Source organism: Sander lucioperca, chromosome 2 (genome assembly GCF_008315115.2).
Source record: "Sander lucioperca isolate FBNREF2018 chromosome 2, SLUC_FBN_1.2, whole genome shotgun sequence".
NCBI lineage: Eukaryota > Metazoa > Chordata > Actinopteri > Perciformes > Percidae > Sander > Sander lucioperca.
Genome location: NC_050174.1, coordinates 9433211 through 9446658, shown reverse-complemented (window position 1 = coordinate 9446658; position 13448 = coordinate 9433211). Strand labels below are relative to the sequence as shown.

Genomic DNA, 13448 nt, shown 5'->3' with positions numbered 1-13448 from the left:
TTCCAAAAACAAAGCAAATGAATTTGATGGCAGCCGACTCAACTCTTAACCACTGCACTAATAACTTAATTTGCAATGAGACACTAACCTTAATGGATTATAATTTCTAAGTTTCTGCAAGCTATTTTTCATGGCATACTGAAATGACTGGACACTGATCGTTCCTTTGAATTGAGGAAATAAATCTAAAAACTTGCATACTTTACAAAGTGGTCAGTAATAATGGGATGAATCATGCAAAACCACCAGCATTTAAAAGAAAGCTGATTAAGGAAAGATCATTCACTTTGATGAAAGGCATGGTTGGTTGCTATCATCTTAAATGGTAAGTAAATGAAATATAACAGCAGACCACAAAATGCAAATTAAAAAGATTAGATGTTAATCTTAACCTGCCCCAGTTTCTAACATTAGTCTCACTCTTTTGCCTCATTGGCCATGATTTCCCATCACTTTGCACCCTTACTGAATTGCACCTCCTGCCTCCTTATTGACCTATTTCGTCCTCTTTTTCTCTGTTCCTCCTTACTCCATTTCTTTCCCAGTCCTCCCACTGCTTGTCCTCCCCTCTTCCATCTGATCTCTCAGTGGATTTCTTGCCTTTCTGCTCTCCTCTCCAGTTTGATCTGTGAAGTAACCCTAGAAGTGTGCGACACAGACCTGCTCTTTCAGGAGGCAGTTCAGGGTGGGGTGGGCGGGATGTGGGGGGTCGAACTTTTTGGCACGGGAGACAGCTGTTAATCAAATAGTCAAGGATGAGGTGTTTCTTTCTTCCTACCTTGAGTGGATTTCCCTCTCTTCTGTAGCCACACAAAAGAGCCTGGCGAGTTGAAAAGGCATCTCTGCATGCCTGCACCTGGACAGAAGGCGAGGGAGTGTCTGGTGCACACTTTTAAAGTGATTGCAAGTAGTTAAAATTTTTAGGTGAGCTTTATTTCTTTTTCTATACAGTTCCCCTTGTTCCTCTGCTCACCTCCTGCTGAACACACACGGGACAGCTTCAAACCCCACAAGCTTTGGCCTTCTCTATACATCTCTTCTTGCTTCCCCGACTCTTTTTCTTGGTCAGACCTTCCTCTGTGCTCTTAATGAAGATAGCAGGGTCCAGTTTAGTGAGTGTTTTGCTATTACAGGAACATTCCTTTCTAGTTATCTTGGGCCTCTCAACTTCCCTTCTCTATCTGCAGTATAGGTTTACCTGCTCTCCTACAGTACCTTCTCACAACTGAAGGAGCCATCTTTAACTCTTCCACAGCTTGACAGGACAGAGTTATACTGTACTTTTTGATGTGAACATTCACGTATTTCTCCTCAGGAATTATCAGAAAACATTTTATTTATGCTAGTTTTTGAATTTTATCTTTATGACCAGATGTATGTGCTGCATTGCTCAAAATTACATCCATTGTCGCATGTGCTGTTTTTTCCCAGGTGCCATACGTACTGTATATGCTTCCATTGTCATCAGTTGTTGGTGAGTGTTGCTTTGAACTGCCCTCAGATGTGAACCTGCTGGCAACAGCTGGCATATAGTACTACATTTAACAGCAACATAGACGCACTGTGCCATAACTCTGGATTAGAGGCTGTGGCAAGACAGGCTTGTCACTGCACACCCATTCTACTAACTAATGGATGAGTCCACAGGACCCATTCCCTGGAGTGATGGATGGGTCTATTGTATGGCGTAGGGGACGCTGCTGCTGCTGCTTTTGGTGTGCAACCTGGGGCGTGTGTGTGATAGTGGAACCTAGAGGCTGGGGGTAATTTCATTTGTCTGTGCAAAGCCAGGCGGCTTAATGTCTGTGGGACCTCTGCGCTGAACCGGCCAAAATGAGATATTTGAAACAAAGTGCTGTGAAATGCTCGGTGGTAATGCTTCCGATGTCTGGGTTTGCTTTTAGCCTTGGGGAGAAAACTGTGCTCCATGCTAGTCTACCAGTTGCTGTTGCAGTAGGCTGTTTTTAGCCACACTAGCGGCATGGCTCTGTGGATGGCAGTGTCTGTCTGTCATTCTGTATGTTGGGGGTCAATCCACCAATACAGACATTAATGGACATTCAATTACTTTTTTGATCCCCCTAAAAGTTTCTATAGTGTCACCAGCAGACGCACGGGAAGTCATTTTCAGCAGGGGGTGCTGGTGGGGGGAGAAATCGGTTGTCTAGATTACAATGTATGTTTATTTTAAAACAACCACAAGTAGATTAAGTGTTCATAATCCGCATAATGGCCAAAAAAAGGCCTAAGTGCCACAAAGTAACAGACTATGCAAAATCTTTCTGTAGAGTATGTGACAAATTCTAAAAAGTTACAGACTATTTGTTTCTTTATAATAGGCATACATAAATCACAATCATACTAGGCTAAATATAGGCTACCATCTGGGCCTGCACGGCAGCAGGAAAAAGACGCAGAGATGTTAGACACCGTGTCTCTACCTTATGATGATTTCGGTACACCAAATGTAGATTTGCGCTCTGGAGTTTGGCTGATAAACTGCCATGAGACCCTGAATATCCAGATCATCCAAAATGTCTTTGTGGACGTGAAGCAGTGCCATGTGTGAAAGTCTACTCTGAGTGATAGTGCTACAGAGCCAGGTTTTCAGGTGGCGAAGAGCTGAGAAAGACCTTTCGGAGCCAGCCATAAACACTGGTAAACAGAGGCACAAGTGGATCAGCTGTTCCACCCATAGACATATATAAAATGGACCAACAGAGCCCGTTGCTCTGGACGGATATTAGAAGCACTTTTCCGGTGAGCGCTGAGCGTTACTGCGCAGCCTCCAACTGAGAGAGATGACGTAAATGTGACGTGAGCAACCTGTCTGAAAGTTGTAAGTCTTCTGGTAGCTGTGTATAGCTTTGTTATCATAAGAAAAATAAAGAATATTGCAGTCTCATCTTTGAAGCATTCTACTTTACAGTCACATTGTCTGGGCTGCATTCCTCCTCGTGTTAATTAATACCTGTTGATTGTTCTTGTGCCTTGTACAGAATTTGTTTTTTTCCAGTAATTCTCTATTGTGGTATTGTTTAAATGTGTTGTTGCAATAGTACTTATCAAACACCTTCAACCCACGCTATATTCATCAGCTGCAGGTTTTTGTCTGACAGGCAGGCAGCCCAGCCAGGTGGCAGCCTGAAACCTCTGTATTGGAGACAGCTCTGCTCACTGGCTAATTTAACTTCGATCTTGCCTTCATCCATCTTTCCATTCTGTCAAACACTTCTTATATAGCCTCGCAGTACTGAGCGGTCTCACTTTCCATATCCTCACTGTCTCATTCTCTCACGTTACATAAGAGAGAAAAGAATTAGTCTATTTATTACCCTACAGGCAAGAAAACGACTCAAATTATAATCCTGTGAAATAGATTGGTCCTGTCTTTTTCACTGAGGCGTTAGTAGAAGCCAGAAGAGGGTTCTGAGTGCTGTGTGATGAGTGATGGAGTTTGCATGCAAATAGCTGCACTGATACAGGAATGTGGGTTATGTCACATAAATGTCATGTCGACACCTCCCTTAGGCTGATCGACAGGGGCTTATTGTAGCCAGATGAACTCATACTGCACTGCATTAGCACTCATTGAAACATTGTGGATGCCTTTTTATTATTGTATTAAGTCAGTATAGGACTGTGAAACATTTGATATAGGACTTTCATTGTGATATTTTGTGTCTTTGGGTCAGTACAAATGTAGATTTCTTCTTCTTCTTCCTCTTGGAGGAGTCAGTGTTTACCGGTGCCATTAACGTAGATTTCTCGTTGTTTGGTCTCCAATATGTCGGCGATATGCCCGAATTCAACCACAGAAAGAGAGATCATCGTTATAGAAAAATAAGTCTCCATAGTGTTTTAAATCTGTGCTCCATCATTCTGCACACACACACACACACACACACACACACACACACACACACACACAAGAACATTCCTCTGGGGTGACATCAGTTTTTGGACTCTGTACTAAACACAGAACAAACTGCACTGTGGATTGTTTTACTGTTAAGAGATCAGATGGATCAGACATCTGCTATCACTTCCCAGCTGATACGGATTCAAAGTAAATTTGCTGAAAGTGTGTGTGTGTGTGTGTGTGGGGGGGGGTGGCATGTGCACAGACATATGCATGTCTGTGCCTGTGATGCTCTGCTGTGTTGTATATCGGTACTCTGTTATGACTGCACCTTATACAGTTATTGAATCTTCATAAATTATGTCTCTGTGTGTCTACATAGTTATTCTTGACCTCATCAGGCTATGACCCACATGGATTTTGCCCATGTGATACAAACTTGACCAGCTTAGAGCCAGCTACCTATGTATGCATGAATGGATTTTTTAAGATTAAGCACTTGACAACAACAAGAGACTACAGTCTAACTTCGAAACCTGTCACTTTCGTTTCTTATGTGACGATACCACAAAGACTCATTTTCTCCAGACTCGAGCAGCAGAGTCGCCTGCTTGTTGCTGATGACCTCTGATATTGTTTCTACTATTTATTTTCAGGCTCTGATGCGATGCAGTGTATGAGGGTGGGGCGGCTCTCCGGGGGCCCCAGCCTGGCCCCCGTTCATGTGATCAGGCCCTACATGGAGTGGCATTTGGCCTGGCCCTGTGGGGCCCTGTCTGAGAGCAAAGAGCTGATCTGCAGCCAGCCTGGAATGCCAGACATTTGAAGTCAGACTTGTTAAAAAAACGAAGGCTGTTAGGAGTTTGGTCAAATAGGCTCCTGTGTCTAAAATAGCCCACAGACTCTGTCAGAGAGGGAGGGAAACAAGACAAAGCTCCTTCCCGTAAGCTGACATTAAAGGCCAGCTCTACAACCTTTGCTTGAATAGAAAAGAATAGACAAAGTTGGAGTTTGTGTGCTTGTTTTGTTTTGTATGGCTTTTGTCCATCTCGTTACCTGTCTGTTACCGTGTCTTAAAAGTGTGTCCATAACTGCATACCATACAGAAACATGCAAACAATGTGTACAATTTCGTCAGCGATGCTATAACAGCATATGTGTCCCACTGGTTCAGCAGTTCAACAGTTATCACACCAGGGAGTTGACACAGCACTTTGGGAAAGAGCAAAACTCATCGTACAGGGTTAGGGTCTCTCCATAAATATCTATCAACTTTTTGTCTCTGTTCTCATATTTTTCTAAATCTTTCTCTCTATGTTGTTGAATTGTATCTCCTTCTTTACTTAGTTTCTCACTCTCTCATTTACACATACAGCACGCTCAGCTCTCATCATCTTTTTCCTCGTCCCTCTGTCTCGTGGGGCTGTTTTACCAGTGTCTCAGCTATGGGCTTACAGTAGCTGGGCTATGGATGTCAATAACAGGACTATGATAGGGCCCCTGCTGCATTATGCATGGAAGTGTCCCACTGGGGGAAAAATGGCCTACAGCCAGGAACGATAGATGGAGGGATGAATAATGGATGGAGAGATGGAGAAGCGAAACACTATTACAATCTCTGTCCCACCAAATTGAAGACTTGCCCTGGCTCACACCTCTGAAGCTTGGAACCAAGTCACCCTGGGTGACTTAGAGTCATGAGGTTGTTGTGTGAGAAAGAACAGGAGGTCTTTAATCAGTATTTCATGTTGTGTGTTAAGACCCAATTGGGTACCATCATCAGAAAAGGTTACCTAAAGTCTTTTGTCTGTTATTCTCTATGCAGACAGCCTCTCATTGTGATCAGTTTTATCTATGGTATTTAGGGTGTTCACCTGCTAATCGTATTGGGGGCTTTTATTTTTCTTCTCTTAAGACAGTCTTAAGATGTACCACATAAGGCCAATCAAGAACAAGAAGTATAATTAACAGTCAATTATGTTTAGCATCCTATTAAATCTCAGATTGTTATTCCATGTTTTTATGTATTGTTCAGAAGAACATGACTAAGTAGAGAAGAGTAAATCAGAATTACACCCAAAGGGCAATTTGTTGCACAGCTATTGTAGCAGTCAATTAAAAAACACACAGACATCACAAACATACAAAACAGACACGAAACAGGACCAACTCATGGTTTAATTTATATGCTCTGAAGGTGACACTGTTCAATTTTATATCAAACATCCCATCATTTAACATCCAGCAATCATCAGAAAATCATAAGTGACCCTAATCGGGGTCCAGACCAAATTTGTCTTTTTTTTTCTATCACCTCTGAGTGTCTTTGATCTTACATTTAAATAAAGTGCAGCATATCTTTGAATATACTTTTTGTTATGGTTTATCTTAATCAGATTTGCCATCTGTAAAAAGTCAGGAACATAAGTAAAAGGGGAACTATTGAAAGTGGAGGGCAACTTTGGACTTCCAGTGGAGTCTAGAACCTCATAATTTAGTGCAGTATTTTGGTGTAATATCATATATTAAAAAATTATCTGGTGCAATTTCTAATATGGCATCTAAACGACACAACAATATCTCAGATGTTCATATGAAGAAATGTGAGGAGTGTTTTAATTGCCATGGACCCTCAGAGTTAAAAACAACAAAATAACAACCGCTGAATAAGTAGAACAAGACTATCAATAATTATTAAAACCATCATTACAACTTTGGTGGTAAGCACACAAAAAAATCAGAAAATGTTCAGTTTGTAAATGTTCTATCAACCAGTGTGTGATGCAAAGATGTAGAGGAGTGGAAGTTGTATGACAGAGTATAATGTATCTACACAGTTTCTGAGAGTTGCTGTATTATCACTTAATGCTTGATTGATTGTAATTGTTCGTGTAATCAGCAGCTTTAGTAAATCATTAGTTTTGTGAGTCACATTTGCATATTTGCAAAACAGAGAATTTGGAAGCACATTGTGCAATGAAGACAGTATTTGCTTACAAATTAATGTCTAAAACCGTATTTGAAAACAGCACAGAAACTGTTGATTGGTAATCAGGGACAAACATTCATCCCCACAGCAGATTTAGACCTATAGTGGAGATGAAAGGTGTATACACATGTGCAGGTGCTAAATATGCATGAATGTGCATGTGAACGTTTTCTCATGCATGTATCCCTGACAGGTCCCTGATGTCGGCTAATGTCAGCCAGTGAATCACTGAATGTGAAAGATGCTGTTGTTATTCATCCCCACCATGGTGGGATGACACTATTTGTCACTGTAGTGATGGATTCCGCATCCCTCAGAGGAGCATGTGCAAGCGCCGTCTCTGAAAGGCTGTCTTTGTGTTTCACACTCACTCACACATACAGACGCACGCATATAACGCACTGCTGGAACTGAAAACAAAGGCATGCTTATGCTTAAAGTTAGCATCCCCTGCTCTAGTGAGATATTTCTGTTTGTATAATTAGAAAAACATGGTATTAGATTGAAATACTTTCTTGGAAATGATGTCTATAAGACCCTTTTATATGATTTTGACATGTACTAAGTAACAGAATGCAATGGCCTGCCTTCTATCTGATAAAGCAATCCTCAGGGAAATAAAGAGTATGTGTGTTGTTCAGACATCTGATTTTGTTTTCCTCCAAAATAGACTGTCTGGCAGACCCGGCCTAACCTATGTCTTTACTCACTGTTTTCCTTTATAATTGACTTGTCACTATAATTAGGATATGGCAGCCAAGGAAAGAAAATAACTCCTCTGTCATCTGGTGTTTAAGATGCTAATCTTTCCTTGATGAGAGCAGCTCATTTTACAGCTTACTACAATTCGTCAATAGCAGCAATATGTGGGCTTATTGTGGCTGTGGGAGTAGACTGTCAATCCAACAGGTAAAGTAATTGTTGCTACTGTGTCTCAGCAGTTGGAAGTAGATCCACTCTTTATGACTTTTTAGAAGGAACACTATATTGTGTGGTTTATTACTACATGATGTTTACATGTAGTTAACATATATTGACGATGCTTAAATAAAGTTGACTAAAATGAAGTGAAACAGAGATAAAGACCTTTCTTCTCTAATGTAGAGCCATCTTTAACATATTTGACACAGTAATAGGGTGGTATGACCCTTTAAAAAATACTTCTCAGTAGAGACCCACAGTCTGCCTTACATTTTCCCACCAATGTCAGGTCAATAGTGGCTGGGACACTTAAGATCTAGAGAGTGTGAAAGGAACTAGACAATCTGGTGTTGTTATATGGGCTAGGATAGAGAGAGACCATTCATTAGCACCTTTGTGACCCCTCACTCATTCTTCTATTGAAGAATAGCCTGCCTCTCACGCACAGTCGGCCATAAGCCCCTCAGGGCACCCAGAGCCCGTTACATAAGACAGAAGTAAAGAATGCTTCAGAAATGTCTTCAGCCATGACCTTGGCTTTGACAGAGCACTCCTATTGGTCCTGTTCTACCGGCGCTGTCTCATGGTTAAAAGTCACATGTCCTGTGTTCCTGTGTCTATGTGAAGCTGAGAGTCAGTACAGTAAGAAAGTTTCAGACAGATAATATCATGAATGAAATGAATGCGGTTCTAACTACTTGATGGTTTATAATGGCAAATGTAATGGTAGTTATCCCTTCGAGCCGTGCTGTTAGCGTGGCAATGTCGGTCTGTCGATCCACCACTTTGGTCCAGACTGAAAAATCTCAACAGTTATTAAATGGATGTTTTGAATTTTGGAGAATACATTCATGGTTCCCAGACAAAGTATCCTACTGGCTTTGGTGATCCCCTGACTTTTCCTGTAGTGTTACCAGCAGTTTCAAATTTTTTGGGAAACCATTATCTAAATAGAATAGTATTAATAATATTAAGTAGTATTAACTAACATTTGGTAACCATTATATTGGATATTGTTATTATCTCGTCAATTGTGGTTGGCTCAGAGCTTTGATAAACTGTTGTTATTGGCTGAAAAGCTTAATGAGGCTTTTGAATTGTTGTTGAATAAGACACATACACAAATGCTGGCAATGTTACTCCTTTATACAAGCAGAAATAGCTTGTTATTTTCGGCATTACAAAAAGATCTTTAAGGTTTTTTTGGCTGTATTTTAGTATGTGAATGTTGCAAATATATTATCTTTTTACAAGAGTGCATAGAGGCAAACATCAGTTGCTATATTTACACATACTCTTCAGATGCACATAATCTTAAAAAATATACTATAACAATAATAATAAATGTCAATTAACTAATTGCTCAATAAATCAGTCAATAATTAAAGTAAATAACTACAGATGCTTATAATTTTGTAAATATAGTCATATTTCAAGCTTTATTCTTAATCAATTTTGTTTTCATCTTCATAAAGATCTTAAAAGCGTATGGATTTGTTTTATGATTATTTTTTAATTTAATAACCCTCTCTAAACCTAAAATGTGTAGTATTACCTTGAAGTCATGTTTAGAAACAAAGGAAAGCGGAGTGGGAGCTATAAAACCACCCTGCCTTAAATCTACAACAGTTGGGCATAACTTCACAATATTGCTAATTGTATTTTTTTAGTTTTACCCATTGTTGGTTAACAAGTTTAATCCAGGGAACATGATGTTCTTGCTTGATGTTTGTACAGGGCAGTTTGGCAAGAACACTTGATGAGTAAGCTGCTCTTTGCCTATAATAACGTAGTAGATGGAGAAAGGGATGGGCTCCCATACTCATTAGTACACACACATGCTGGTTCATCATACTGTACATGGCATGTTCAGGCTAAATTTTCTGTAATCATAGGTGTGGAACATTACCTCACTAACTTTTTTTTCTTTTTGGAGGGTGGTACAGTATACCTTTTTTGCTCATAGTTACCTCTTGTTGTCCCTCTGTATTTTCTTGTCTTTCTCTTACTTCCTTAACCTCCTTTGATTATAAAAAAAAAAAAAAAAAAAACATTTTCGTCTCCCATCTTGTAATCCTTGTTCACTCATTTCTCACTCTTTTACTCCCTTTTATAATGTATTTCTGGCTTTATCTCATTCATTCATTCTGTATTTTTTGTAATTTGTCTTCCCCAGCCCCCATATCATTTTCCTATCTCAGAGTGTGTTGTATGCTGGGAGTCTTGGTTCTGGAGAGAATGGCCTGTCTCTGTGTGGGTCTAGGATGTGCCATGAAATCGCCCACTCCTGGTTCGGCCTAGTTATTGGAGCCAGAGACTGGACTGAGGAATGGATCAGCGAGGGCTTTGCCACGTACCTGGAGGACATTATCTGGGCCCAAGCACAACACGTACGTACAGTACAATCACTGCCTGATGGTTGTAGTTTATTACAGGTGTTTTATAAAAGTAACTTAATGGTGGCCTTTTTTAAGCTTTAACCCCAGGTAGATGAAAATAAATGGCTCATATGAGCTTTCAGATACACCAGTTAGGCCCATGTGTAAGAGCCCATTTTCCTGTGGCCATCTTGAGGAAGTTACCCCTAACCACTAAGAAAGCAACCTGCTCTCATTAGAAATCAAAATCAGTCAATGAAAAACAACCTCAGGAGTCATTCATATTTGTGATTTTTATGTAGTTAATTTCTTTCTTTTCATTGCCTAAATGTACCTCTATATGGTATGATCCAGCACCTTCATACCATTGGTAAAATGTAACAACTCAGGGTAACGCAGGTTGACATTCCAAACTTACATTTCCACAGCTTATGTGCCAGGATTTCAAATGTTATTCTTGTGGTTGGAATGTAGCCAAGTAGAGTTGCCCATTACATTACTGTAGTAAAACCATACATTAAGCACACAAGGAAAAAGTTTATAAAGACACCAAGTCCCAATGCAAAAAAGGACAAAGAAGAAACTAAAAGGTAAGAGGCAAAACATAAGGGTAAAGATGTTCCTGAGCCAACCAAAAAATAAACCGTCAAACCCAAACCTCCTGACCTACTAAAACATAACAGGACTAAGCTGAACCGTACAAGAATTGTGAAAAAGTACGCCTGCCACCTGCTCCTCAAAAAAATGGAAATAAAAAAAAAAAGTTGATCATAGATCAATCACAAAAAAACTCCTCTGACAGTTTAGAGCAGAGATGGGAAGTAACAAAGTACAAATACTTCGTTACTGTACTCAAGTAGATTTTCCAGATATTTTTACTTTACTATTTACTATTTATTTTTGTGCCAACTTTTTACTTTTACTCCTTACATTTTTAACACGAATATCGGTACTTTCTACCCCTTACATTTTACAAAATTGGCTCGTTACTTTAGTTTCAAATAATTTCAGTGGAGTTACTGTTATTATTTTTCGCGTCATCAATACCGAATTCAATCTAATTGAATGGGAATATATGTTGCACTTCTGCACCACTACAAGACGACTCGACAGATTCGGCGGCATTCATTCGCGGCAAATCATTGCGGCTTGATGGCGGTAACGTTAGCATTTTCTTTCCAGAAGCCATATTTGAGCACACACACACACACACACACACACACACACACACACACACACACACACACACACACACACACACACACACACACACATACATGTATATTCCTTTAAATGTTAAGGGGAAGATTTAAAAAGAGAAACTGGATCTGTGAATTCTCACAGAATCACAATTGAATTCATATCTTGCTACTCAGTCAGAATCTTATTAACCTGGAGTCCCAGTCTCTGTCACAATAATCATATATGTGATATGCCTACTGGCAGACATCTATTTAAAATGTAGGCAATGGCATATAAAGAGCCTTTTTTAACATTTGTGTCATTCGCAAGGCTTTTACTTTTATACTTAAAGTAAATTTCCAAGCCTGTACTTTGTTACTTTTACTTGAGTAAAGAAGTTAAATCAGTACTTCTACTTTTTTAACACAAGTATCTGTACTTCTACTTGAGTACGGGTAGTGAGTACTTTTGCCATCTCTGGTTTAGAGATTGTGTTCTTCACACTGCTTCAGATGTCCTAAATTAGGCCTTTAATAAGGTTGGTTAAAGACACCTGCAGAAATAAATAGATAAACAACAGGACAAAGGAGGAGGGCGGAGCTTTGATATGAATCTTTTGCTTGCAACACCAACTTCAGCTCTGATCAGGGATTTGATGTGAATACAGATCTAATCCTCCTACTTGCTTTCCCACACCCTCTAGAGTTGCACAAATGTTTTTCTTGTGTCTGTGCTGTTTTACTATGTCACCTTTATGATATGTGCTTGGCTATGAAGACATAGATTTAAGCAGACCTTTTATTGCTGCCAAAATCAATAAGACACAGTAACAGAGGTAGTGGACAGTGCTGCTTTTATCATATTAGTGTGCATTTGACTTTTCATTTTAATCTGTTCAGTTTAATCTTTCTGTTGATATAATTGATGACTCACCACATTTAAACACCTCACCCCCCCATTTACTTTCTTTGCCATAACCCTTTCCCTCATATCTTTATAACTTTCCATATCTCTCCATTCAGCTCTCCTTACAAGAGACAGCAGAACAGTCTGACCTGAAGGCACTGCTGAGGTGGAGACGACTCTCTGATGAGTTGCAGAACTCTGAGGAGGCCCTTCAAATCCTCAGGTGAGTGTGTGTTTTTTGGTGAAGAACATCTGTTTTAATACCAACATACCATTGTTGCCACTGTAGAGAAAATAGCTCTTCAAGAATAGTGCAACAGCACCTTCAATAAGCACACCGAACACAGTACTATACACTTTTAGTTTACTTAACCACCCAACAGTAGGTTCAACATGTAAGGAGGAGACAGCATTTCACTGTGTAACTACTTAATTATTTTACTCTTGTATCAATGCTTGAGATACTTTTTCATACATTAGGAAGGGAGATGTTTAAATAAGTTGCAGTTGTGTTTGCCTAATTCTCTATTGTATACATAGTCTACTTTTTTTAAGTTAGGGTCGGTAAGGGTACTGTATGGCCAGCTTTTGTTAGTGTCACGTGCAGACACACATGAGCGTGAGGTATATGCATTCCAGGGGTACAGGTGTGGCAGGTGTTGCACGTAAAATATCCAGGTGTACTGTCATGTATTAGAAAAGCTCTGCACACAAGCACAGCAAGTACACACAAACTCAACATCTGATCCTGACAATGTGGGACCCACACCCATTTTGTTTTATCTAGGGTGGAAGCACAGTGTCATTAGGGGATTATTAGGTGTAAACCCCAGCCTGGAGTTAACTGTTTAAGGGTTGGAATGCATGTGTTAGCATTGTGTCTTTCATATTGTAGGTCTTCCTTTGAACAAAAAAGCCTCTTCACTGGAGATGACACATGTAGCATAGTGCGCTATTGACATTCATGCTTGTAGGAGACAGCAAATCAATGTCTTATTGATTTAATGGCACCTCTGCTTGGCACTAACTTCTAACTATGTCACTTTACTAACAATGTGTTGTCATCACACAATAGAACCATTTAAATGAATAGTGTTTAAAATCCAAATACTCATTAGTAAAAAGCTTCAGTATTAATAATAGTGATTTTACTCATTTGTTACTTTAAAGGACGGTCCTCGTGGGTTTAGTACTTCAAGGGGGACTGTGT

General features: G+C 39.7%; 1 protein-coding gene across 8 annotated transcripts in view; it reads left to right on the top strand.

Annotated features, from left to right (window-relative positions):
- The window catches only part of LOC116054052 (aminopeptidase O (putative)), a 73681-nt gene that overhangs the window by 11696 nt on the left and 48537 nt on the right, over positions 1-13448 (top strand). For all 8 annotated transcript variants that reach the window (XR_004105988.2, XR_004105987.2, XM_031305353.1 and 5 more), the window contains exons 7-8: positions 9949-10162; positions 12355-12461. Coding sequence is in view for 6 of the 8 variants with exons in the window: in XM_031305353.1 (XP_031161213.1) it covers positions 9949-10162; positions 12355-12461 (321 nt within the window). In the remaining 2 variants the exon portion in view is untranslated. The remainder of the gene's footprint in view (positions 1-9948; positions 10163-12354; positions 12462-13448) is intronic.